The sequence below is a fragment of the Falco peregrinus genome, chromosome 12, assembly GCF_023634155.1.
Source record: "Falco peregrinus isolate bFalPer1 chromosome 12, bFalPer1.pri, whole genome shotgun sequence".
NCBI classification, from domain to species: Eukaryota; Metazoa; Chordata; class Aves; order Falconiformes; family Falconidae; genus Falco; species Falco peregrinus.
Window position 1 is genome coordinate 4,967,606 of NC_073732.1, and position 26,507 is coordinate 4,994,112.

General features: G+C 42.5%; 1 protein-coding gene across 4 annotated transcripts in view; it reads right to left on the minus strand.

The window, feature by feature from the left end:
• ARHGEF4 (Rho guanine nucleotide exchange factor 4) overlaps positions 1 to 26,507 on the minus strand; it is a 228,568-nt gene that overhangs the window by 89,516 nt on the left and 112,545 nt on the right. For 3 of the 4 annotated variants that reach the window (XM_027779548.2, XM_027779546.2, XM_027779547.2), the window contains one exon: positions 21,117 to 21,243. In XM_027779548.2, coding sequence (XP_027635349.2) covers positions 21,117 to 21,243 — 127 coding nt within the window. Of the gene's footprint in view, positions 1 to 13,571; positions 13,887 to 21,116; positions 21,244 to 26,507 lie in introns of those variants that run through there. The other variant, XM_027779550.2, reaches the window with a different exon arrangement.

The window sequence follows — 26,507 nt, forward strand, 5'->3', positions numbered from 1 at the left end:
CTTTCATTAACTTTCCAAATATTACCCTTTTCCAGGTGTTCAGGAGGAAATAGCTGGCTACAGTCCCTGATGTTTCCAGCTACAATATTCAAATGGAGAGCACAAAGGATGAGATTAATTTTTTTTCCTACTATTTTCAGAATAGTTCTTTGTAGGAACATGCAAGATCTCACATGAACTAGAAATAGTAAAAAGGACAGAGCAGGGATGTTACTGCTCTGCAGTGGTGCTAATCAGTAGCATACAAGCTATGTAGGAGGCAGCTATTGTAACTGGGGATCCTATCGTGTGTCATGTTCAGCAATGCTCTGTGTTAAAGTCCAAATGTTGACTATTGTTCTGCATAATTCTTTCAATACTGGCTCAAAACAACAAACCCAACAGCTGTATGCCTTCCAACTGGAGCTAAGAAGCTGAAGAACAAATATTATTAACGCCTGAATGCTGAGAACAGGCCCCTTCCTTTCTCACTCATCGTCCTTCTGATCCTTCTGTACAAAGCTGCTCTGCTATGGATGTGTCAATACAACCATTTCCATGACAACAGCCTAGGATGCACCAAATATAGACATCTGACTTCAACAAACAGAGAAGGAAGAGACACATGACTAGATGGCCATCCGCTGCACTGCATTTAAACCCAGTTCCCTCCTTACGGCCACGGGCAAACACTCAGAGAATAATTAATGGTAGCCCTTTGAGATACTAGTGCTCTGGGCTGTTGACCACCACATTTCTGCCACCTATGCCCTCTCCTGCTGCAGAAGGGAGGGAACCAGCTGCCTGGCTTTACCCTACATTCTCCACAAACAGCTGAGTATTAACTGCTGATGAAGGAAGGTTTAAATTTAGTTTCTCACCCTCATTTTGAAAGAGTTGAGGCTCATACAATTGTTTCATTTTACCAGCTCTGCTTTGCGAGTTGAAAACTCTGGCAGAAGCAAAGAACAGACCGCTTCCAAAGTCACATCAGAAGGACTCGTCAGCATTTTCCTTCTTCTCATAGCCAAGTGAGGTTCACAGAGTGACAAGGCCTCCTGCAGAGCACCACCAACAGCATCACCCGCTGAAGAAACCCTGTTACAGTACAGGACCTGACCCGAGGCCCTTCCTGCACAATACACTGCATGTTATAAGACAATACACGAGCATCCTGCTCTTCTGGCTGTAGGCCTTTAAGTAGTAAATATAATTCCGACACAACTAGAGCTCAATAACGTGCAAATTGCTTGGGCTTTTAACGTCAATCCATTTAAAATAGTGAATAGGTAAATACAGCTACTGTTAAACTCTGAAAAGTGACTAAGGCACTCCCAGTCACGTGGCACTCAGCTCCTGGATCCGTGCTACGCAGGGAGCCAGGAAATTCCAACCTGCAGCAGGATCAGAGCTCTTTCTATGGCCCTTGTAGGGTACTTGAAGCAATGTTTTTGGTCTATGGCCCAGCTCTGTTTTCCTTTTGATTATCTTACACACAGCGCTTAGCAACCAACACAAGCTTGTCCCTTGTATTTAGGCTTTGTAGAAGAGGAAAACAGAGCAGGGATGAAGCTAATGTGCCTGCGTTACTGAGTTAGTAATTGCTAAAACCCCTTTTCCTGCAGCATTCCTACCTACTTCCAGAGTCTCTTCCAAGAACCTCCCGAAGTCTTGCTCCCTCAGGTGTTTTGACAAGAAGCAAGTAGCCTGGATCAGTGTTTACAGGAGAAAGTTCTGGTTTAACTGCAATGCTTTAAATTGTGTAAGAACAATTGCTAGCTCAAAATCCTTTGTGTACCACAGGCCAGGCAACAAGGGAGGACATTCACAGCCGAGGGATGCTGCGTTTAAACTGGGTTATCCATGGAACTTACTCACAAGTGCTCATTCTAACAAGCACACTGGCTTCTCACATAAGTTTCTGAGATTAATAATTACAGTGCTGCAGCAGTGAAACTGTAGGCTGTTGTGTCCAATATGGTAGGCCCCTTCTGTGCCATGACTTGTTACTTACTGAGTGCTATAAATAGAGAGGCTGAATGAGTTTCAGTGTATATAGTACAGAAACCACATACAAGGCTCAATCAAGGAGCACATAGACTCAGTGCTTTCTAGAGATACTTCAGACAAGGCTTTACCTTTGCATAAACTATTTGTGCGCAGATCCCTTTCACATGCACGCTGACGTCTGGCCTGGCATATGCCAGAGGCCATGACACAGCTAGTATCTGACATAACTCTCAGAAAAGCAAAACCAGCACTGACCAGGTGTTCTCTCTCCCACTTCCCACTGGCACGCTCGGCAAGTGCAGAAACATGCAGCAAGAGGCCACAAAAAACCAAACCCACGAACAAACAAAATACCCCACACCATGCAATTCACAGCCTATGAGAATCAAACACCATCTTTGAGCTTTAGGTGTCAAAGGCTGCAGAAGCACATGTCACCAATGAACCATCGGCTACAAGATCTGCAGCTCCAACTTGCCTGGTCTCTACAAAGGTTCCTCTCCAACTATGGGTTCAGCTGATCAATAAGCAGCAACTTGTGATGCCTGCAGTGATCCAACAGCCAGCAAAGCCTGGCCCTGAGGACCCAGGTAGGAACATTCACCTCTGCTTTGTGTTTTCAGAAAAATTCATCTACTTGCCTCCTTTGCCAAAGAAAGCACTTGAAAGATAAAGCTTCAGATGTGATACCAGGTGCTCTCCTACCCACAGGGAGAAGGATGATTCTTAAGGTTGTGAGGACTCAGAAAACCCCAGCATATTAAACTCAGCCAGGACTCAGGTGGCTGCCAATGCAAACAAGACTGCAAGGAAAATACAGATGTACTGGAGCGGGTCCAGCAGAAGACCAGACATAATTAAGACACTGGAGCACCTGACACACACAGAGAGACTGGGCGAGCTGGGATTGTTCAGCCTGGAGAAGGCTCTGGGGGATCTTAACTATGTGTGTACACACCTGACTGGAGGGGGCACAGAAGGCAGAGCCAGACTCCACTCAGTGGTGGCCAATAAAAGTACAAGAAGAAATGGATACAAGCTGAAAGACAGTAAATTCTATTCAAACATAAACCTTTTTTTACTGTAAGGATGGTCACAGCCTGGAACAGGTTGTCCAAAGAGGTAATGGAGTCTCCATTCCTAGAGATACTAAAAATTCAACCAGCCACCCATTCTGGGTGACCTGTTTTGAGCAGAGGGGTGGGACTAGGCAGTCTCCAGAGGTGCCTAAACCATTCTGAGATTCAGAGTGGGAGGGAAGACCTGCTTCAGAAGCCCTGAAGCAAAACTAGAACATTCTACAGTAGGTAAACTTTTCAGGAACAGCCCACTGCAAAGGATGCTTTGGTTCTCCAGGACTCTGGAAACAAGAGCATGATTAAAGAAAAATGTTGTCATTCATACAAGTTAATCTCCTTGCAAAGTACAGTGGTGCAGGGGGAAACTTCCATCCCCCGCTGCTGCCTGATCAGAGAAGAGAAGAGCATTAATACCTCAGCCAGCATAGTGAGCTACACATGTCAAGATGTGATCAAAAACCTTTGTCATATGTAAAGCTGGGAAGTAACTGGAATTACTTCTGCCCTTATCTGCATACAGTTTGCACTTAGACAAGACTCATTTTCGTCTGAGCACTGAGAACTTGCTGAACTGCCCCTTCTTTGCTCAGTATGATAGAGGAACTGGGTCACAGTCAGCTGCAAAGTCAAAGCACTGGTGCCACTGCACAGTGAATGCCCTAATAAAAGTGTAAAGCATAAAACTAGATGACAAATCTTCTGACAAGTGGACAGAATGATCCTCCTTCTTCCCTGCATTTGCACTGTATTCCCATAAAAACCAGAAGTCATCCTCATCTTTTATTCCAGTTGCAGCTGGAAGAATCTTTGCAGTCAAGATGCTTTTCTCAAAAATGAAAGCTGAGAAAAGGAAAAGCAACACCTGAGAGGAAGGCAGAATACCAAGCTGCTCTCCCCATCTTTATTCAGAAACAGCCCCCCCACACACCTTATATTTGGCCAAGCAGTCTTTCAAAAATTGACCCAGCAGTGCTTACACTCACCTAAACTGATGTTTTCAGAGACACCAAGAATCATTTAGATGAGTCAATATTAATGACCTGGCCATTATTAATTCAGTGGATTTTTAAACAATTCTGTTTAAGTGTCAAGTCACAGGCTTGAAAAGCTGGGACATTTCTTTGTCTTATCTATGGAAGTATATTGTTTTTCTTCAGAAAGGTGAAGTTCTCCAGATCAGAGGAGTTATCTAGACCAGTCTGTCACTAGTGGCTCCCTAAAAGATGCATGAGCTGCCCTACATACAATCACTTTGGAGAATTCCTCCAGCAGCTCATAGGTGATGGTCAAGTGGTACTTGGAAGCCAAGTGGAAGTCCCAGCCATCCAGTGCATGCCCTCATGTGAGCCAGAAAAAGCTGCATGAACACAGGTGACCATTATACCACCAACTGTGAGCACAGATGAACATGAGAAAGCTTGACCAAACCCCCAAATTCAGCCCATGGACAGTACTGACATTAAGCCAGCATGAAATAGGCCTTAGATTTACAGCAATCTAGAGATTGTGGTAAAGCTCAGAATTGTAACCAAAAATAGCCCAAAATAAATGATTTTGCTCTCTCTAAAGAGAGCTGACAGATCCAATCAACAAGTTTCAGTACAGATGGTTTCTGCATATTTTTAATTTATTCAGGCTTTTAAGGCTGATCAGAATGCCACATTTCAAATCGATCCAAATCCACTGTTTTCAGGGTATTAGTAACGCTGTGTTTTCATAATAAACTCTCTTAAAAGGTTTATTGTCAAAGCTTCTTTCAGGCATGCAGGGTAGGTTTTTGCCTTGAGCAGGATGTACCATCAGTGACCTCAAGCTGACATGCAGCTCTGCTCAGGGAGGGTGCCCTCCTGCCAGCGCATCAGTCAAGGCAACAGGAGCTGAGCCAAGCGAGAAGCTGCTCAGCATTTCAAATAAAAGCTCCAGAATTCATGCTATTATTTCTTTTTCCAGGTCACACTGTATCGTCAAAACCTGGGACACTTTGAATATATCCATACAACAAAATCTTCACAAGAGCCTCATGAGCCCTTTTGCTTGCTGCAGGACTACAAAACAACCCAGGCCCAGAGCTCAGAGCACCTTACTCCTGTGTTGCAGCACTCTCCAAACTATCAAGCTGCAGCAAGGTCTTTCACCACCTCATACCAGCACACTCTTCATACAGTCCCTCTGCTGCCTGCTCCTCATCTCACCTCATCCAGGGCATGTGTCCTCTCTCTGCTTATTCCCTCCTCCCTTTCTTCCTCGCCTGCTCTCTCTTCATTGCCTCTCAACCACTTACCAGAACCAGCCGCAGCTGCACCTTGTCTACATCAACCAACCCACTGCCCCTGAAGCCAGCCCACAGCTGTATATTATCTATGCTAATTAACCCAGCTTCATTCCTCTACACTCCTGGACCATACTCCTGCCTTCAGAATCCTTCCGTAATCTTCCTAGTGCAGACACTTCACAGCTGAAACCGAGGTCAGGTCTGAACACTGCAGGTGTATATTTTTCAGATGAACTCTGAACTGACCCCTTCACACAGCACTGAACAGAGCTGCTGCCTTGTGTGATTCCCTGAAGCCTTACAGCCTCACTGTGTCCCAGACTATACAGTATAAATATAACAGTAAGTTACCCCAGACACAGCGATGGAAGGCACGCACACAACAGAAGCAGCTCCAGCAGCCCTTGGGAAGCACCTGTTGAGTAGATGAGACTGATTCTCACAGCATGCTGCACCTTATTGCTACAGCTGAACCTTAAGTTTCCAAGCAGATTTTTTTGTTTTTTCCTAAATTCAACAATTATGTAGACAGCTTTTCCTCCTCCAGACTTGTAGATGCCTTGATGTTTCTAAAGATCCCTGCAAGGAATAACCTCAATGACAGCTCCATGAACAGGAAGGCATGTCCAATTAGTGCATAAGCACTGTGCAGTCTTCCTTTTCTTCTTGAAAGAATCTGTGAACTGCCATTTCTAAATGTCAGGTATGCGACGCTGCACGTGCATTTGAGTAATGATCTTGGTTCATGCTTAGTCGAGGGCATTTAACACCTGGCATGGCAAGTTTTCATTGGCAGAAGGAGAGCATGGGTAGCTTAATCCTACCGATTAGAACAGATTATCTGGTGTTAGTATTGGGCCTCCTCGCACATCATCTTTTTGCCTACCTTTTTAAGGATAGATTTAATAAAAAAAAAAAAAAAAAAAGAGACTGATTCAAAACTACCTCATGGAAACTATTTCCATTAGCCAAAGGGAAACTCTTGCTATTTCACTCCCACATAGAAATAAATCTCTACCAGCTGAAAACGTAGCCAGTCTTATCTTTCTTTATTCTCAACGTGAAACATTATACTGCTTTATAATGTTCCTTTGATTTTAAAGAAAAGTAAAATCAAAGCTCTGCATTTTCCTGATGTTCCTGAAACAAAACCTTCTTTTTCAAGTTATTGTATACTCACATTTCATTTACCTTCCAATACAACAGGATAGTACCGCATATCTTAATGGTACATTTGAAATAGATTTCAAATGATTATTTAGATATTTATTAGATCCCTTAAGAATGGTTTAGAAAGAAACCTCATCGTTACCCATCCGTAGATGAACAAATTTAGAGCCCAAATCTAGAAATACTTGTTGAGAACCTTCACAGACAGTTTTGATAAGCACATGGAATACTCGAAGCTTAACTAGTGAATAACTATCTATACACACATTCAAATCCAAGATAAAAAGATAATTCAACAGAGTAAGAATGTGAAGGACATTCAAAAGAACTGATATGGATTTTATTTTTTTGCATAGTCAGTCGCTTTTGACACATGAATTGCCTGTTCTACTACTACTTGCCAGCCTACACCATGCTGGGAGGCCACAGAATACAGAAATCTGCCTGCATGGGGGGCTGATGCCCCAGAGCTTCCATAAGGGCTCCTTGGGATACACCACAGCTTGGAAATGGCTCAATTACTCTAGCAACGCAGTTACTCTGTACTCCATGACAAAAGTGTTACTTGAGCTCTTAGGAGCCAACAGCCAGGGAATCTCTTGCTCTTTGATTAGAAAGCATTGAGAATAACATTGGCAAAACTCTATAGCTGTCTAGGCAAATATACCCTTGAGGTATACCTGTAGTGACAGTTGCCAGCTCTTGCAAGTTCACACAATGTAATTCAAGACAGTATCCAGGTGCAAACTATGGTCCTATCAGCTTACACCCAAGCTCATGTCTTGCTTTCATGTGCAGACACACCACTTTACAGCAGCTTGTCTGAACACCATAGCCACTGCAGGCATTCAGCACTCACCTTCAGACTTCTGCCTTGCTCAGAAGAAGTGTCCTGTGAAGTCTAGTCTCTTGTCCCTAGCACTTTTAAGCAAACTACTGAACTAGTTAGCTGGTTTAACAGACCTCAGACTACAAAGGTTTTTGAGATGAGGTAGGATTCTAATTAAATTAGACACCTCCACAGAAAATTACTGACCCTCAGAAGAGGGCTACATTTCTCTAATCCTTCAAAGGTACTTCTCGTGACTCAGATGAATTGGAGAGCAAGACCTTAATAGTGAATAAGCTGAGTTACAGACAAGCTTAGTAAATTAAAGGATACATCCCCATGACAAAGAAAAGGCATGACTGTTGCCTATATTGTTTAACTTAACTAACTGCTAAGCAGTAATAGGGAAGCTTCACCCTGTATAGGCAACAATTATACACATTCTTCATGACCACTGAGCATAAACACTACTTGCCAGCACATGGTATAACCTTTTTTTTTTTTCCACTGCCTCTTTTAACTACATGAAGTAGGTCCAGATAACCCAAATGAGCAGGCACATGCAACAGTTACTCCAAGCCTTTGCACATCTACCCAAAGGTAGAGAAAGGAAGGGTGAGGTAGGCTTCATGGTACCACTTAATTGCCCCTTCCATTTACTCTCTTGGACTGTGCCAGTTTCCTGCTGCAAGAGATCTGATGCTGGTAATATCCAAACCAGGTGGCTTAAAGCTGTTTCACTTCCATCTAGAAAAACAACAGCAACCAAAGCATTGATATACCCAAAAGAAGCGTTGGTCTGAAAGACTACTCTAAAAATAACTGAATCTTTGAGGAAAGACAGCCTTCAAAGATGTCACCTTCCTCAGCAAAGGGAAGTAATCACAACCTAAATGTTCTTCATGGGAGTTGTTTTGAGAGCAGAGAAGGAAAAGGATGAAGGTGGTGTACCTGAACGGGGTGTATGCCTGGGGAAATGCCATAGGCAGTACTCCCGAAGATTTACCACCTTCTCCCTGCAAACACAACATCAGCAAAGATGGGAGTGTTTTTCTTCTGGTAGACACAAGTGGTAATCTGTGTCTTATGGGGACATGATAAAAATAAGCATTTACTCCTTTTAAAATGAAACAAAAAAAATATCTCAAGGGAAAGTCAACTAACACTGCTCCCCAATACAAGAAAATGTGGTTAGAAGTACTAAATAGCTGAACTTACAAAAAATGGTTCTGCTGGAAACAGAGCTACAGAAACATGATAAGGCTTTTCTACTTACATGAATACTATTTTCTCTTCCTTTTTATGGAAAATCATGACACTAGAGGATATTTTGCACTGAAAAAAAACCATTTGAGTGTATTAGAAGTGTTAGGTGGCCAAGTTTACATACACTTAGCATTTACTGAGGTTACATTCACTAGAATGAACTCAACCACTATTAATGTAGATGCCCTCACTATTTGAGTACGATGCCAAGTCACAGTTCAGCAACACTCAACACATTATTTGGAAGATGTACTTTCAAAGAATAAATCTTTACTTAAGCTTTAGGGCAGCTCATTAGTTCAGCCAAGAGATGTTAATCTTGTAATTCTTCCTCAAAAGTTCAGGATCTCCCTTAGGTTTACCTCACTGTATCAGTCACCATTACAAATGAATGCATGTAGAGAGAAAAATCAAAGTTAATTTAGCATGGATTGTTGTATCTTTTTTAAAAAAAGAATGTATTGATTAATTGTTTGGAAGATGAGTGGAAGTTATTCTGGCAGGTGACACAGGAAATATATGGCAGAAGCGGGGGACACACACCACACACAGGACATGCTACAATGCAATCGATGAATCCAGCTGAAACAGCCTAGCGCACAATTTGCCAAGTCAAGGGTGAAACAAAACATCAACACGCTGTAGCGTGTGCTTTAAGGCACTAACTCCCACCCCCCATCCCACTGGAAGCATTCTGAAACACTTTGAACCTTAAATCAATCTCCCCTTGCATGACCTCTAACTCCTCCTGACTATGTGACCCTGGAGAAAGAAAGGTCAGTGGAATTATGCACTGCAGTCCATGAGCACAGCTGCAGACACCAGTACCGAGAAGGCAGGGCTAGAGGAAGGAAAAGGAAAAAGAGGGAGCTCAAAAGCAAATCTCTTGCCAAACAAGAATGATGCAAAGCATTTGCCACAGCTCTATTACTGGCTCCCTCATCAGCCACAACAATGAGATGAATTACTTGAAAAAAACTTTTCTAAAAACTTTTTTTTTTTTTAAAGCTCTGAATGAAAAACCCTCCCCACCCATAGTCTATGTTTCCTTGTTTGTTTAAAGGCCATATTCCCAAGGCTAGTAGATGAGCATATCTGCATATTAGGAGCCACAAAAACATGCACAGGCACACTGAAGTGTAGTCTGTACAATTAAATTGCTACATATGCACAAATACACAGAGGATCTCTTTGGGAAACTATGGCAACCGCTAGTCCACCAAGTTGCAGTTCCCCCTTTGTCCCTACCTTTCTTTGCTCTTCTAGTCCTTCCCAACTTGGACAAGCAAAAGAATAAACAACAGTAATAATGAGGTCGGGATTGGACCTGCAACAAAGGAGCTGGAAAAGCAAAGAGACCTACTCACAAGCTTGAATCTGGAAATATTCTAAAGGAAACAAACTTTTCAGTAGAGCTGTACAACAGTGATGAATGGGATAGAGACAGCATGAACCTGGGATACAAAATCTCGCCTAGGAAACCAGGGTTAGAGTGCCCATAATGCCATTGAATCACTTGCTGGAGCACTGTCACAACTGACCTTTAATTTGGATGCCTCACATCTTTTTGTCCAGCTCAGATACTTAAGGCCTGATTTTCAGAATTGTGGAGCAACCCAAGCTCTCAGTCATTTTCCCACTGGAGTGTTGACACAGCCAAACATTTAGAAATTGCTCTAAGTATTTAAAAATAGAAAGACTACTATCCAAGTATCAAACTGTACATATCTCTTTTTCTATCCTAAATCAAACTTGGAAATCCTCTCAGGCCCTCTGTGAGGGTTATTGATGCTTATGAAGTCCTCTGGTATCCTCATATGGAGAGCCTGGTAGAACAACAAAGCATTCCCTCTTTTCATGTTTATATTTAGCTTCAGGGAGAACGGCCTCCTCATGTAATGTATATTGACATTTAGACCAAAAATGACGTGGACTGATATTAAATAACAGCAGAATTTTTCTACTTCATACAAGTCTGAACTATGGGCTTTTGCATATTTTTTTCAAGTGGCATTTGTACAGAAGTTTGTGCTGTAACAATGTGTCTTTTCTCTATCAGTTCTGTATCACATTTAACTTCCTTGCTTGATCAATAGATTACAAGAAAGTCACCTCCAAAACAAAAGGAATCATACCTCATTACTGGTTGCAGAGGAACATTATTAACCAAAGACAGCTTTTCCTGCTTGTGAACCTGGGAAAAACGCTACCTGTCTTTTCTACATAGGGGACATCACTTTGTATTCCTGAAATCTCGTGTTGTCGAATATATACATGTGTAAATATACTATGCCTCTGTCTTTGCATGCTCTTGAAATCTAGAGAAACCCAAACAGCTGCATCCCAATTGTTCTGAAAACCTCCCACCCACCTTTCACCTCCACTTTTCAGTCACTTAAAACTGGTTTCTTTGTAATCTTCTCTGAAGTCTTAGACAGCAACAGACTCAGTGTGAAGATGCCTAGAGACAAGTTTATGTGTACAGTGGGAGAAGAAAAGCAAAACCCTGTCTTTCAAGTCCATTTATCCAACCTTATGGCCACTCCTGGGAATGCAGAATCCCTTCAAAACAGAAAGGGACTGGCTATTTTTCCAGCCCTTTTTTAATGCACCATCAGGCAGGTTATAGTGTTTCCACACGTTCATTCTTCCCCACCCCCCCTCCCCCAACTTCTTGATGTGACATGTGCCAAAATGCTGGAGACTTCTTGCCCCTCCAAGGTGAGAACACTGCAATGCATTCTAGTTACCACTACTCTCATACACTGCCAGCTGCTATTGCTCCTGCTGATTTGTTTGTTTGAAGCAGTGTATCAAATTTTACCATCCAAAAACATTATTTAGCCCACGCTTTGAAGAAATCCTGCCTCACTCCTCTGACAGCCAACTGGCCTTGATGGCAAGGAGCAGTTCTCCTACCATGGTTGCCTTAGCTTAATCCAAAGAACACTGACAGAGCAGAATCAAAGCAAAATAAACTCTTTCGGGAGATGCACTGCTTTCAAGCTTTAATCCTAATTCTGACCTGAATTTCGTTAGTAGTTAGAGGCAAACTGCTCGGACATCTTTTGCACATGAGAAGACAGACACTTACCCACCACAGTATTTTGAGGCAGAAAGGAGCCTGAAGTGCAGTTATCTGTTTTTATTATTGTATTGATATATCAATACTGTAATTATAAAACTTAATTTGTTTTTTCCCTGTCCTCAGTTTGTCCCCATACCATTTTCTATTCTATTCCCTCTCATCTTTGCATTTCCTGCTAAATGCAGGCAGCATTCACAAAATGACACCATGCCTCACAGTTGTGGAAATGAAAGAGCATTTAGAAAAAGAGATTTAGCTTCAAAATTAGTTTTTGTTATCAACCTTACTTCTTTTATATCACTGTATGTCATTTGTATCAACTGACCCGATTCAGCCTGAGAAAGCATCCATGGGAGGACAGCTGACAACAAATCCTCTAGGACAGAGGGGACCAAACTACAGCTACTGCCCCATGTGCAACTCTTGGAGCAGTAGTTTGGAAAAGGATCCTGTGCCAGGGCTACTTTATGTCAACGTCAGAGCCATGCTGGGGATTATTTGCATTCCCTGTTACAGCAGAAAACAAGCCAGCAAATGTTACCAAGATGCAGAATTGCATCCCCTTGCATTTGCAGCCCAGATCTTTTCCCAAAAGAGAGCACCGATAGCCTGATCTCAGCCTGAGCCTTTTTTCCTGCCCCCGGACCCTCAGGACATACTGAAGGTATTTAGTGTTTCTTGGCCACCTAGAAGGTCTGGTGCGTGGGTTGGAAAGTCAGGTAGGCTGGCCACCCTGCTGTAATCCTTCCCCACACGCTAGTGCAGTTACTGTCACTTCAGCAGAAGACTCCAGAGAGCAACACAGATTTTATTAAAAAGCCCCAAATCTACAGTAGTAGATGGAATTACAAGACCTTCCAATACTTACAAGTATATGCAATTAAAGCCTATTACACAGAACTACACCTAAAATTCTTCCCAAGCCTTGCCTCTAGCTGGTAACAGTGAGTATTTTTACTAAGGAAATGGCAGTCACTGGTGGCCTTGAAGGCACTTGTCTGAATTTATCTAAGAGAAGAACTGATTTGCTGCAACTCTACTAAAAAACTCTCTAAACAACAACAAACAAGAAACAAACTGAACAGCTCAGAAATAGCTGGCCATTAAAATAATTGCCAGGCTCCTTTGCAAGTATCAGTTGGGAACGAGAAAGCTTCTTTCCCATGCTTGCAGTTGAAACATCCAAACCCTAAATAGGCACATCAGTGATTAAAAACTAGAGTGCCCGATCCAGGCAGGTTGAGCTGGAACGGATCCAGGCTATAGGAACATGCCTCCAAAATCTCTGGTTCAAAAAGGAATTGAAAGAAGGACAGGAAAACAGAAACCAAACTTGAGCAGCTGGCTCAGGGAACTGCCTTTCCCTCTTTCAGTACACAGCAGTGCAAACCTACCTAGAGCTCAGCTGCTGCACAGCACCTCTCTTGGACATTTTCTAACAGCAGCAATACTCTACACTGGCATTTACACAGAGAAATGCCAGCTCTAACGTTGGGCTCTGTGTAATTAAGCTGAAATATGAAATGCTGTTCCAAAAGGAAAGGGCTTTGATCAGGTAGAAGCCTAAGCATTATTTCCAAAGCCATTAAGAACCCATTTCTTGCCTTCTGACTTAAGAAGTATATTAAAGGTCTATGTTGTTTTGTTTTAGCTGTTAAGTCTGCAGGGGGTACAACTAGCAAACAGAGAACGTTTTGGTTATTTCTCCTGACTAAAAGATTGCATTTCCTAATTACATACTTTTCCCAGAAGGTTTGATTTAGTCTCAAGGTCAGTACAATATCACAGAACAGGTTGTGGGTGTTTGTTTTTTGTTTGTTGTTTTTGTTGTTTAAAAAAAAAAAAAAAAAAAAAAAAAGAGAGAGAGAAGACCCTTACCTGTGGCAGAGTGGAGACTCTCCAAGCTCCAGTATCTGGACAGGACGCCTCTCATCCCACCACCACCACACACCACCCCGCTGCTGTCTGAATCCGAACCCGGTGAGAGCCCAGAGCTTCCACTGCTACTGCAGTTTTCTCCACTGTGTGCCCCGCTGGACTCACTGGGGCACTGCTGGGTCCTCATGCAGGCAGGTAAGAGGGAGAGCCAGGGGCTCTGCTCTGCTGGGGGAGGAAATGGGCAAAGCGCTCCGTAGCTGCTCGCAGGGCAGCGGTACCTGGCAGTGCTGTCTGAGGACTGAGCTGGATTCCTATCCTCCTCTCGCTTGTCTCGATGCATCCTGACATCATAGGGGTCCACTAAGGAGGCTCCCTCTGTGGCAGCTCAACTGCTTTCAGCTGCAGCTCCTAGCAGCTGATTTTTATTAAAGCTGATTTCAAGGCATTAAAAAAAGCAGGGGTTGGACAGAGATCTTTCCTCCTAATTTAGCAGAAACGTCAGATTAAAAATAAATAAGTGGGAATAGTAGAATTTCATGCATTTTAAAAATGCCCAAGTGAGAGAGACCTTGTGTTATCTGCTTCCCCTGAGAACTCAAAAAGGACTTAACATATAAACTAATCATGTTTAGAACTGGCTGCGGCTGCTGCTATTAAGAAACTATTTTTGTAAGTCCTTAGAAAAAGAATTCAAAATTAAATCAAAGCCAGAAAAACACAGATTGAGATTTGGGGAGGTTGCAGCTGGGAGCTTTGAAAAAATCATTTAGCATCCACTTCCAGGCTGTAGACCTGGGTTGGTCCCTATTTCAGTGTGTGATCTTTGTAAGAGACTTCAGCCCCAAGTGAAACAACATTACTAACTACTTTTTAATCAGAAAGTTTTATATTCTTATTCCCTAACACATGAATCAGTGTGCCGCTACAAAAAGAATTCTGAACGAAAACTGATTTCCTGAAAATGCAGAAATACCTGTACCATTTAACAACAGCTTTGAGACACCACAAAGGTTTTATGATAAAGGACATTGCCAGACTGCCACTCTGCCAATAGCAGATTTGTCAAACTATCAAGATAATTTAAGAGTAGCCACATAGTTTGTACCATATGCAGCACAAAACATTATAAAACTTCTCATGCTAGTTACTACAGCAAGTGTAGGACCAGAACTAGACTGTTTCAGTGTGAGATCACCCAGGGCAGCTCAAAGTTAGACAGGTGAGACTTTGCAGCCAGGGGTTTGGACTGGAGGAACGGAGGAGCTCAGCTCCGCTAGCACAGGTGGGGGGGTGACAGCCACCCACGGGTGGGACGCAAAGGATCATGCTGGGAAATACCAAACTGCTCCTACCATTTACAAAGTGAATGCGTGCCTAGGCACCCAAACCCAATACTAGGAGCTTAATTTCACACAAGAATTGAAAATGCTTCTTTTACTATTTCTGTGTAAGCTAATTCTGTCTGAAGCCATGTTCTTATATGGCCACCACAGCATGCTGTGACAGACTTACCCCTTTGACTCTGCCTCACTATCTGTGCAATAGCCAGGTTATTTTATTGCAGTAAAACTTCTGTTTTACTAAGTATTTCCTAACAGAAAAAACCTTTGCCCTCCATCACTGCAGGTTATTACAAAGCATCCAACAACGCTGAACCAACTTTTAAGTCGTTAAAGGTTTCAGCTATTCCTTACAAGAGAGGTCTCTGCAGTAATAGCAAAAATAACATTTCTACAGTGTCTCAGTAACAAAAAAAATCTTTAATTATCTTCTGAATGTAGCTACTTAGACAAAAATATCTTCCTCTAATGCCTCCCAATACAGAAATGGAAATGTGTTCTCAATTTGACTGCAGTGGAACCACTCTTTTGCATTGATCTGGCCCTTCCGGGGCCTCCTAGAACTGCCTGCATCAAAGTACAAATGGAGAGAGACACTTCTTGCTCATAATGATGGGGCAGAAGGCAAGTTAAGCATTAACAACCAAGGTGAATGCAGCTGTTCTGTAGATGTGGAGCACAGGGCATTTTGAACAGGGACAGTGCAGCTTTTCCGACAGGAAAGGTGCTAAGAAGAGGCTACAATTCAGTCCAAATTATGCTACATCTGCTCCCTGAAATCCGTGCTTGGCACACGAGAAGTAAGGAAACTCCACGTACCTGTATCTCTCCTTGACTGAACTACTAAACCTGACATTATTTACAGAGGCTCTGTAGCAACTGCCCTTGCCTGGGAGATCTCTGCCCTCAACCTGCTTAAATCACTCCATCTGTTCCTCTGCTAACCCTCCCATTCTGGACTGAATGCTCTTGGCAAATAGCAAAATATGTTTATTTAGTGCCACAGACGATAGTGCTGTAATCCTAGCTGAAGGTGCTACAGAAGTATGCATATTCTATTCATGTGCTGGATAGTCATTTTTAAATAGAATAGAAAGAGAAGAAAAATATTACAAAGCCAGTTTGTGGAAAGCATGACATTACATCAGAGTTGAAAACTGCAATCCATCACAGAGAAGTTCTATCTGACTGCAGACCTTTCTTTTTTTTTTTTTTTTGTTAAATCTACATAGATAATTTTTATCTGTGACACTAGAGAGAGTAGTCAGCTAAAACTGCTGTCAAACTCCAACTACAGATGAAGGATCTCATTGCACAGCCTGATCAATGTAATCAATGTAGTCAAGCCAGCTCGAGCCTTGGACAGCCTGATCCTAAACATCTGCTGGATTTTTTTGTCTCTGTTGGGTTCTCCTGTGGTCTCATAGCTTTGAAAAGCGATTGCCAGAATCATTAAGGATTTGCTAGGATCTTCTTTTATACTCTTTGCCCTATGGAAAGTTTTTATTTGTATGCTAAATCTTTCACCTCAGTAGCTAATACATACAATCCCACCCAACTTGCTAGGACAAATTTTCAGGAACTCAGCCATCACTTGGCCCAGCTTTTAAGGTTGGATGAAAATCTTTGAGTAAGCACATGTTATCAGAGACCTCACAGCACAAATACATGTGGCTGTGGTTAAACAGAATCAAGATTGACACAGCGGGTCTAATTTTGCTGTGATTCAGATACAAAGTGAAAAAATACAGTAGGCAACACGACTACTTTTTAGCCACTTGAATTCAATGGTACTTCCATGGGTTCATGAGGATACAACGGCCATTTCATACTACAGCTAAAATGATACACTGCTGCGCACTTGCATACCACTTTTTTCTGTGTCCCTTCAAGAACTAAAATGACAAAAATGGAATAAATAGCTCAGCTTGTTATTTCGCTGAACTACAGGACTGCTAAATATTTATAAGACATAATGAAATCCTGTTATTAAGCTAATATTTTCCCTCTTGAATAGATTTCTCCAGTGGCTGTCAAACATCTTCACATTAACTGTTGCCAAGTGTGAGCTTAACAGCCCATCTATAGCTGGGAAAAGAAGATGAAAGTTGGCCACGTGATGTTGAGTAAACAAACAGTCCCTCTGCCTCTGAGAAATACTTTCCGCTATACCAGCGAGGCCAGAGAATAACTCAGTATCACTAAGTGGTCAGTGTTTTCCAGACTATCCACAAAAGATTCAGCCTCTGAGAACTTGGCTTGCCTATCCTTACAGCTTGTGTGAGATTTCCAAGGCCACCAGCATGCTCAGCGTCAATACACATCAGTCAGAATGAATTCATGCCTCTCTGGTTGGCCTAACCAACACCCGCACTGTGGTAGAACTCCAGGGCATCTCTTGTAGATATCTGATAGCAGGAAATGGAAAGATCTCAGGCTGTTTAAATCTGACAAGACAGAGGGAAAGTTGCCAAAAAGATTCAGTCTGCATTTAAATAAAGATTTTAAATAATACCGGTTTAAGATCTGTGATACCATGCTACAAACGCGATCTTGTCACACACTAGTTACAAGTTTCTCCCTCTGTGAGGATGACAAAGGCCAAAGGCTTACAGTTGTATGTTCATATGTGTGGCCCTATCCTAAACTTTCACAGATTGTCTGAGAGGTAGCATGGGGGAAACATCTGGGAGAAGGTGTAACAAGGGCAGGCACAAGAATAGAAAAGTCTCTAGCTGAGAAGCACAGACAGCGGCAAGAGTAGGGACTTCAAGGAACTACACCTCTAACTCTCAGACAACTGCCTGTGTCACCTTGTGATTGTCCACTGCTGAAAAGTCCCTTTAAAAAAGCTCAGAGATGACAGCACCTCCTCAGAAGAAGTTCCCTCTGCTCTACGCCTGGGAGATAGTAGCTCCCACACCCAGAACTACTCGTCAGCCCAGCTGCTACATTCTCACAGCTGCATTCACTGTCCAAACAGCTTCCCAGACATGTCCCCAATTTTAGGCAACACCTTCAGGTTACCATAAACAGATATCAGGAGAAAGATGAGGAAGGAGATGATAGGTAAAATAGCCTAAAGAAAAACACGATGGTCCACTGCTTTAAACCAAAATCTTGCTATTCTACCACTGCTCACTCCAGTCCATTTTGGGCTCTTCCCTCTCACCCCTTTCCTGGGGCAACTCCTGGGTCAAAAGGTCTCTCAAGATCTTCAGAGGCTGCCAAAAAGCAGAACGACATTGCCATATCTACATTAAAAGTGGCTTGTTTCCTATGCTGGTCTTTCACTCTAGCTCAGCCTATTCAAACACTGCAGCAAACCAGGCGGTGAGGAGCAGATACATACCGCAAGGTACAAATGAAGATGCGGGCATAACCAGGCAACTAAAGGAAACGCACTTGATCTTCAACACTACCTGCCAAAGTGCATGGTGCAGCCAAGAAGGTCCTTCCAAAGTGTTCAAACGTTCCTGATGTTTGAACAAGACAGTTAACTTTACTAAGCTCGCAGGTGCATGTGTATGTGCACACGTATTAGTGGGGGTGTTCAGCCTCTACACTTCTTTGGAGGAGGCTCAAGACTCATTCGGTCTTCACTGAATCGGGAGATTAGCACCAGCTTAGCTGCTCTTTATTTCACAGATGTTAGAGCCACCTACTGGTTCCTTACAGTTTTATCAAGTGGCTGCTCTGGACAGAAGAGGCGACGGGATGGCAGTCTGCAAAACTTGATCAGCAACAAAAAGCACCTCGCTATGCCTGATCCCAGCTGCCGGGATACCCAAATAACAGGTCTGAGCCTGCCTCATTTCTCCTGGCATGACATAAAGGCAGAGAGCAGTGTCAGAGGAAGCTAATGAGCACAGCAGATACAACATTAAAATGAAGATCTCCCAGCACTTGCGGTATGCTCTAGTTGGGAACAGGTTGCCTCACCTAAAATAGCAAGTTTGTGCCCAGCTAAGCTCTTGCCCTCAGGCGACAGGTAGGTGCACCACAGAGGTCTCACAGCTACGCATGGCACCTTCTGGGCTGGGATCATGACAGCCACCCTTTCATACCTGAAGAACTAGAGAGGGCACCAAAATACCCCATCCCTCACAGCCTCTGCAGCATTCCCTGCACGAGGTGACCCAGTACAGACTTTGGGAGTGAGAATTTTATCCAGATTTTCAATGTGGAAGTGTATAGTACCACTGCATATTGCACAGTACTTTCATATCCAGTGTCTTTTATGATTAAGGCATATGCTAGGATCATTAATACAAGTAGTTGCAGCTTTAGAGTTAGGAAACTTAAAATTAAATGGATTCATCATTTAATTTTATGTTTATTTTAAATGACCCACAGCTCTGTCAAAAGCAACAGGTATCACAACAAAGCTGTGCAAGAATCAAAGAGGGCATTCTGCTGCACGACTGCTGCCTCAAAGACATTCCCAATCCTTACACTGATCCAACAACTTGAAGAGTATTGCTTCAGTAATTCGCAGTTTTCTTCCCTTCCACATCCTACCACAGGAAGTACACATGCACACACTGATCACCTCCGAAATGCTTCACATGAAGCCCACCAGCAGCAGCTAGCAGAGATGGCTGTGGTAGAAGCATTACAGCGCTTCCTCTGTTGGTCAGTTTTCTCTCCCAGGAGCCTGGTTTTGGTGGTCAAAAAGGGGTTCTGCTGTATTTGATTTGTTTTGCTACATTTACACAGAAATTCTTGACACCCAGGCTTAGGCTGTGGTATCAAATTCACTTGTACCTACCTCAGGAATATTGTAGGAATTGTAGATGATTCAGATTTCATGCCAAATTCTAGATGGCATATAAACACATACAGCACTACCGCCTGGGCAATCTACATTTACTCCCCCTGTTCACTCTCCAAAATTCATATATATATTTTTTAAATCCCTCAGGTCCCTGTTGGGAACTATCATGAAATTTGTATCAGCTCAGACTCAGAATTTACTTCTATGACAGTGGCACTCAGAGATTTCAGCTAACGTCAGAGATGCATGGACAACTTGACAATGATAAGTTTCCACCTGGGATTTCCAAGGAGCAAAGCTGCATCTCTTTCAGTTCTGCCAAGGAGCTGGTCTTAAGTGTTGGGGCAACACCAGATGCTTGTGACAGCAAGTGATCAAAGCCCTCAGTGCTGAGAGAGCAGAGGCAGAGCTCTTGACATCAGGATAGTAAGTAGTTTGTTTTCTTATTTCCAGATCAAATCTCATGACTCTGTGCACAAGTTGTACGAAGTGTCAGAAAGTAAACCAGTTATGCTTGGCAAAATATTATGAACATTCAACTCTGACATAATTAGCACAATGTTATGGTCCCTTAATTAGATAATTCCAGTAGTGTTTAATCGATGGTACAAAGAGACTTTCTAAGGGAGAAATGGCCGCTTAGCACCCAACCGTGGTTGGCTTTTCCTGGCTTGATTCTTACCCACCAAACAACTCCTCTCCAGTCTGCTTTTCTTGTTCCACTCCAAAGTGCTATGATAGAGATATCTGCAAGGTTTGGGCAGGCACTGTCAGATGGAGAATTTAAAAACCTGGCAAAGATATGTCTGTTTAATAATCTGCGTGACTTACATTTTAATTCTGAGAAAGCATCAGTCATTGGAAAGGAAGCAGACATGATAACTTCATACACATTCCTCATGAAAATACAGCATACGTGTTCCTTAAGATGATTTATTTAAAGTACAGGAAACTTCTAACTCTAGGGGCTCACTTGGTTGCTTTAGTGCCTAATTAGCATCTTGAGAGGAACCTCACCATACCCACCGTAGTGGTCTCCAGCAAACAAAGGCAGAGAGTCTGTTTCATCTGCAGAAACCTAATTCCAAGTTTGTGATATATATGACATCAACCTAGATGAGACAGAGTTCTCATGAGACAACACAATGTTTCTATATCAAGCAGACTACCATCACCATTAGTGATCTTTTCTCTGCTAGAAAGCTGACCACTGCCTTTAAACAGCACCCTGGTTATTCACTCAGGGAGAAAACAAACAAGAATATGAAAAGCACATGAAAGAATTAACTCTAAAGCAGATTTCTGCTCAGGCATGGATGCAGCATTCAACATAAATAGATTAGAATGCTTATCACATAGTTTCCATACTCAATACACCAAAGCTAAATTCTCTCAAAATTTATGTCCAACTAAGACTAGTGTACACACCAGGAGAGATGTGCCGTTTCCAGCCCACACAGTCTAAGCCTGTCGGAGTGCTCTGGGAAAATGGGTGCAGTTTCAGTGGTAGGACGTCAAAGGCAACAGCAGATGTGATGGATGGACTTCTTCCAGCCTGCAACAAGAGTGGGAAAACAAAGACAACAAACATTAAACTTAGATGCCCTGCAGGACAAAATACAGTATTCATCACTGAGCACCTCTTTCCACCTCTGATGCCTGCTCATGTAAGTAGTACATTAGTAGACATGTGGATGATTATGGCTAGAGCGGTTAGAAAACAGTGAGAAGGCAGGGAAAACTGAAAGGAAATAAGAAAAGAAGAAACGGATAACCAAGTACTGGACTCATACTTCACATACTACCACATATACCTACATTTATAGAAAGTTTCGCTCCTTCTTATGAAGTGTATCTAGTGAGAGAGGGAAGCATATCACTCCAACAAGTCATCCCCTCAGCTACAGAGCCCTTTCCTACAACTTTATGACTAAATTCCTGTTCTGGAATTTTACACTTAAATAAAGCTTTTCCCTTCAGAGATTTATTGGTATCAGTCCCCAGCCATACAGGACATGGATAACACAACATTCTTTCCTTCAATTAAAGGTATAAATAAGATAACTCTCTCTTTTCTTTAAAAGACTTACATAACTTTACAAAACTTTGAAAGCTCTGTACCATTGCCAGATCTCATTGAATTAATAACTTCTGCTGGTTTAAGGGGGGAAACATACAGATACATACACACAACTCATGACCTCTAATGCCTCAATAAGTCAGGCTTAAAATAAACAAAAATACAAGATTATTTTTTTTAAGGAATCAAAATCATACAAACCACTGCCACAAAGATACTCCACCCATACACAGACCAACACACTCTCTCATGCAGACATTCACTGAAAGATTTTTTAAAGAAGATTTATCAACAAAATCCAAAATGTAAACAAGCTTGTTCTCCTTTTCTATGTCAAACCCAGTATTTTCTGCCAATCTTGACACACTAACAAACTTTCAGTATTTTCTGTCTCCTCTCATCCACCCTGAAACAGATGGGGAAACAAGACCAGCATTCGCCTGCTACTTCACCAGGGAATCACAAGATATTGGGCATGATACCACAAGAATACAGATCATCTGACAATGAGCAATACAGATTGTAGTCAAAGTCACTGAAACTTGTAGTACTTAATGCATATATGCTTTTATTCCTTTTTTTCCTTCTCTCTTTTCTCCCCCGTACCGCCTAGAGCTGGCACACACAGAAAATACCAGTAACCGCAAGTAACTGGGAGATCAGCTGGTCAGTAAGCATCGGTCCCATGGGTGTAGCCATTTTTCCTCTGTGTACTGTTACCGCCTGTTCCTTTTGCTGCTGTGACATTCAGTCACAACATATCCATCCTTCACTGAACCTAAAGTTTGGTATATTGGCATCCAGTACTTTATCTGGGATCTTTCCTTCCCTCTACCAGCCCACACTATGTCCCATCAGCATAGGGTCTGCTGACTAGCCTTAACACTGAAGCCTCTTCGTTAGAAGGTGGCGATTAGTCAAAACATCCTTCCAAAACTAAACAGAAAACTAAGCCCACTGAATAGCCGCACGATGCCCAAGCAGCACATAGTGCTGCTGCTCCATGCCTGGTTTGCTTTATTCTTCTTGGACTTACTTTCCTAAAACAAAGAAAACACTGCCAATACTTTGGCACAAATCACCATCTCCTGAGGGACATGTGAACCCTCTTCAAATTAACCTGAGCAGCGTCTGGTTTTCTAGAAGAGTCACAGCAAAGCCCCAGTGGGAGCACATGCTCTTCCAATGACAATGAAATCAAGCAAAACAGACAATTTACTGGGCTACAGTTCTGAAAATGCCAAGGGTAAAGTCTAGGTTATTTACATGAAAGGTGATAGGAAGCATTATTGCTCTGTTTAAGACTAGGAAGCAGAATATTGCCTTAGGGTTGTTACAATAAAAATGGCAGGTTTCATTCTTATTAATCCCCAGGACATCAGAGCAAATTTCAGGTACAGGCATTGTTTGATTTCTATAGCATGGGAGCCAGGCCTGTACAACCCAAAGTCAGAAGAAGCATTTTCAGAGATGTTCGTAACACATGGGCAAGGTTTTCCCCAATCTACAAGGGAGCGGGGGGAAATGATGGACCAGGGTATATTAAAGACCCTCTCTACGTTTTCTGCTATAGGTTCAGGGGGGTATTTCTATGTTTTTACACACAGCAGTTCAGTCCCTGGGAGAGGCATTTACCCCTGTCGTGTGTCTGTGCCTTGTCAGGTGCATAATAGGGGGAGACTTGTCTCATTCAATCCCCTCTCCAAAGTGCGTTTATTACCCTCTTGAAGTGTACCCAAGGTGCCCACAGTGCTCATAATCATGGTAGCACACAGCAAAACTTAATTTTATATTACTTCAGATGGGGTAAAATCAGATTTCCAGGAGTCATATTCAGGGCAACAAGCTAAAGATCTATTTTTCACTGTTTCTCATTTCTCTTTCAAAATAAAAGCGAGAACTTTTTCTGCATTATACTCACTCTGGGTATAGTCCCCTGATGGGCCTTTCAGGAATCTCTCCAATTTGGCAGTGCATAAACTGTGCTCTAAAAAATGCATGTAGAGGCCATGTCTGTGCTTCTATTGCTGCGCACTGGAGAGGCATCACAAGCTCAACAGTCAGGCTCGAAGGTTTTGTCAAAACAAGAAAGAGCATGATGGGGGCAGACAGGCAGTTCAGTGACATCACTAAAACAATTTTTGCAATAATTCCCATAACAGAGCCCATTGCCATTACAGCATTACATGTATCAGTGGTTTGGGGCATTGTCTCTGCTTCAGCTAGGGAATTTATACTGCATTAAAAGTAAGTAAGAGGACCCCAGGCTACACCACGAAACCCATCACCATGTGAAGGGCAAAGCCTATGGCCGTGCAAAAGAAAACAGATTCATGCACTGCCATGTGATTTTCTTTTTTTCCACTTCTGGAGAGAGTGTGTGTTACCTTCAAAGGCTTGCCAGGACCAGTTAACATTAACGCTTTAAGGTACAAGATCAGACTCTGCTCAGCTTGCTACTGGCAGCATTTCATCATAAGGGACAGCTGGGTGAAGCTTTGAGTTTGACTCTAGGAATTTACACAGTCTGTTCCCATTTAAAGCAGATGGGTAACTTACTGGACCTAAGCAAAAAAAGACCAGTATATAGAATTGTTTAGGACTAGTATTTCAAGGGGTTATTTTTCAGTTTATAGGTAGTTTCCTGACTGTTTATCCATCTCCCTCTGAATCACAGAATAGTCAGTAAAGAAATTTTTCCCCATGTTCAGATGAAACTCCCTGTGTTGCAGTTTGTTTCCATTGCCTTTTGTCCTGTCGCTGGGCACTATGAAAAAAGCCTGGCTCTGTCCTCTTGACGATCACCCTTAAGATATTTATAGACTGATAAAGATCCCCTCTCAGTCTTCCTTTCTCCAGACTAAGCAGGCCCAGGTCTCTCAGCCTTTCTTCATAAGGGAGAAGCTCCAGTTCCCTCATCATCTCCATAGCCTCCCCTCCCCACCCCTACCCCAGACCGTCTCCAGTAGTTCCCTGTCTCTCTTGAACCAGGGGGGCCAGAATTGGACACAGCGCTCCAGATGTGGCCTCACCAGGGCACCCTTCAGAATAGCTTCTTATTACCACTATAGTCATTTGTGCACATTGATCTGAATGATAGAGCAGTATCAGAAATTAGCACTGGAGAAATGAAGAATTCCTCCCTTGTCTGATCTATTAAGTTATTTCCACAATATTGCAGCATTACATCACCTTATAAGCTGACCTGATCTTGACTTAATATGACTTGTCATAACTGAAGCCACACATCCCAAGGCAGCCATGTGTCAGAAAACATCAGACTTGCAATTTCAGATCTCCAAAGCCCCATACAGTTGCCTTGATCCAGTCACAAAAACACAATAGACAATGAACATCTTATAAAGCTTCTTTTGTGATAATTTACTTCCCCTTACAAAAAGGGATTTAGCATCCTTCTAAAACCGCCCTCAAACACTGCAGCTTGCGACAGCACTCCCACCACACTGGGAGTATGAATAAGCCAGCATTATTACAGGAATATAGCATTGCAAAGACAGAATAAAACACATCAGGAAAAAGAAACTACACTATGACTATTATAAATAAAAATTATAAGCCAAGAAATGCAGTTATATGGGCATACAGTAAATAGCCCTTGAATCCCAACAGTTCTTGTAATAAAACTTAGCATTGTGTTCTCTTGGCCAGCCCACAAAGCCAAAAAGCATCAATAACTGACGTAACACGCTTAAATCAACAGAAACAGTAAAAAGAAAAATAACGAACTACCTACATACTACTAAATATCTTCTACTCACCTCTACTACCCAAAGAATGAACCAGAAAAGTAACTCAGGCCCATGAGCCCCACAGGCAGATGATGTTAAGTGAGGGACCTCAACGGGCACAGGGGCAGCTGCAAACCATTACGCAGCTGATCACAATGTAGAGGTAAGTTTGCACCAGAAAATAAGGGTGGAAATGCTTAAAGGAGAAGCTGGATTTTTGGCGACATCAAAATGTGCAGTCAATCAGCAAGACAGACAGCATCCAAGCTGTGTGATCTGATGGCTCTAGGAGAAGCTGGTTGCTCCTCTTAGAAGCACTAATGGTCTCAGTGCTGGCTAACATACCCTGCAGCATGGGCTAGATTTCTATCACTATTTGTGCTTGTCAAGGAATTATAAGAAATATTTTTATCAAGTTTTACTGGCTTCTGTTTATCAATGAGCTTATGTAAGCCAGGGATTCGTTTTCCCTAGCTTGTTTCATGCCTATACAGCACTAAGCTCTCAGAACTCCAAACAAGGTAGAAAAGTAACACAATTTCTGTTTAGAATTTTTAAATCCTTTTAACATACACAGGCCTCAGGAGCATCTTCAGCACATAGGTAGTAGTGGGGCTGAGCCAGCAAAGCATCCTCACTGAACTGAGTCTCGGCAACGTATCACAGAATCACACCCAGCACTCATTCAGGCATCAGCTGGTGAAGTTTTGTTTTGAAGAGCCCTGACAAATATAAAATAGCACAGATTTTTTAGCCCTTTTTCTTGAGAAGGGGAGAACAGTGGGTGGGTTTTCAGAAAACCTGTTCCTGGAATTGGCCTGGCTCGGTGTCCCAGATGTCAGTTAGCTTTGACAGGAGGCTCTCCCAGGCAGAGAGGTGTGAGGCAGCAGCTTTACTCCCAGCAAGCCACAGCAGACAAGCTGAGCTGTGTCAGGTGAATGTTTCCCCTGGCCATCCAGAGAACTATTTGTGCACATAAGCTCAAGCACA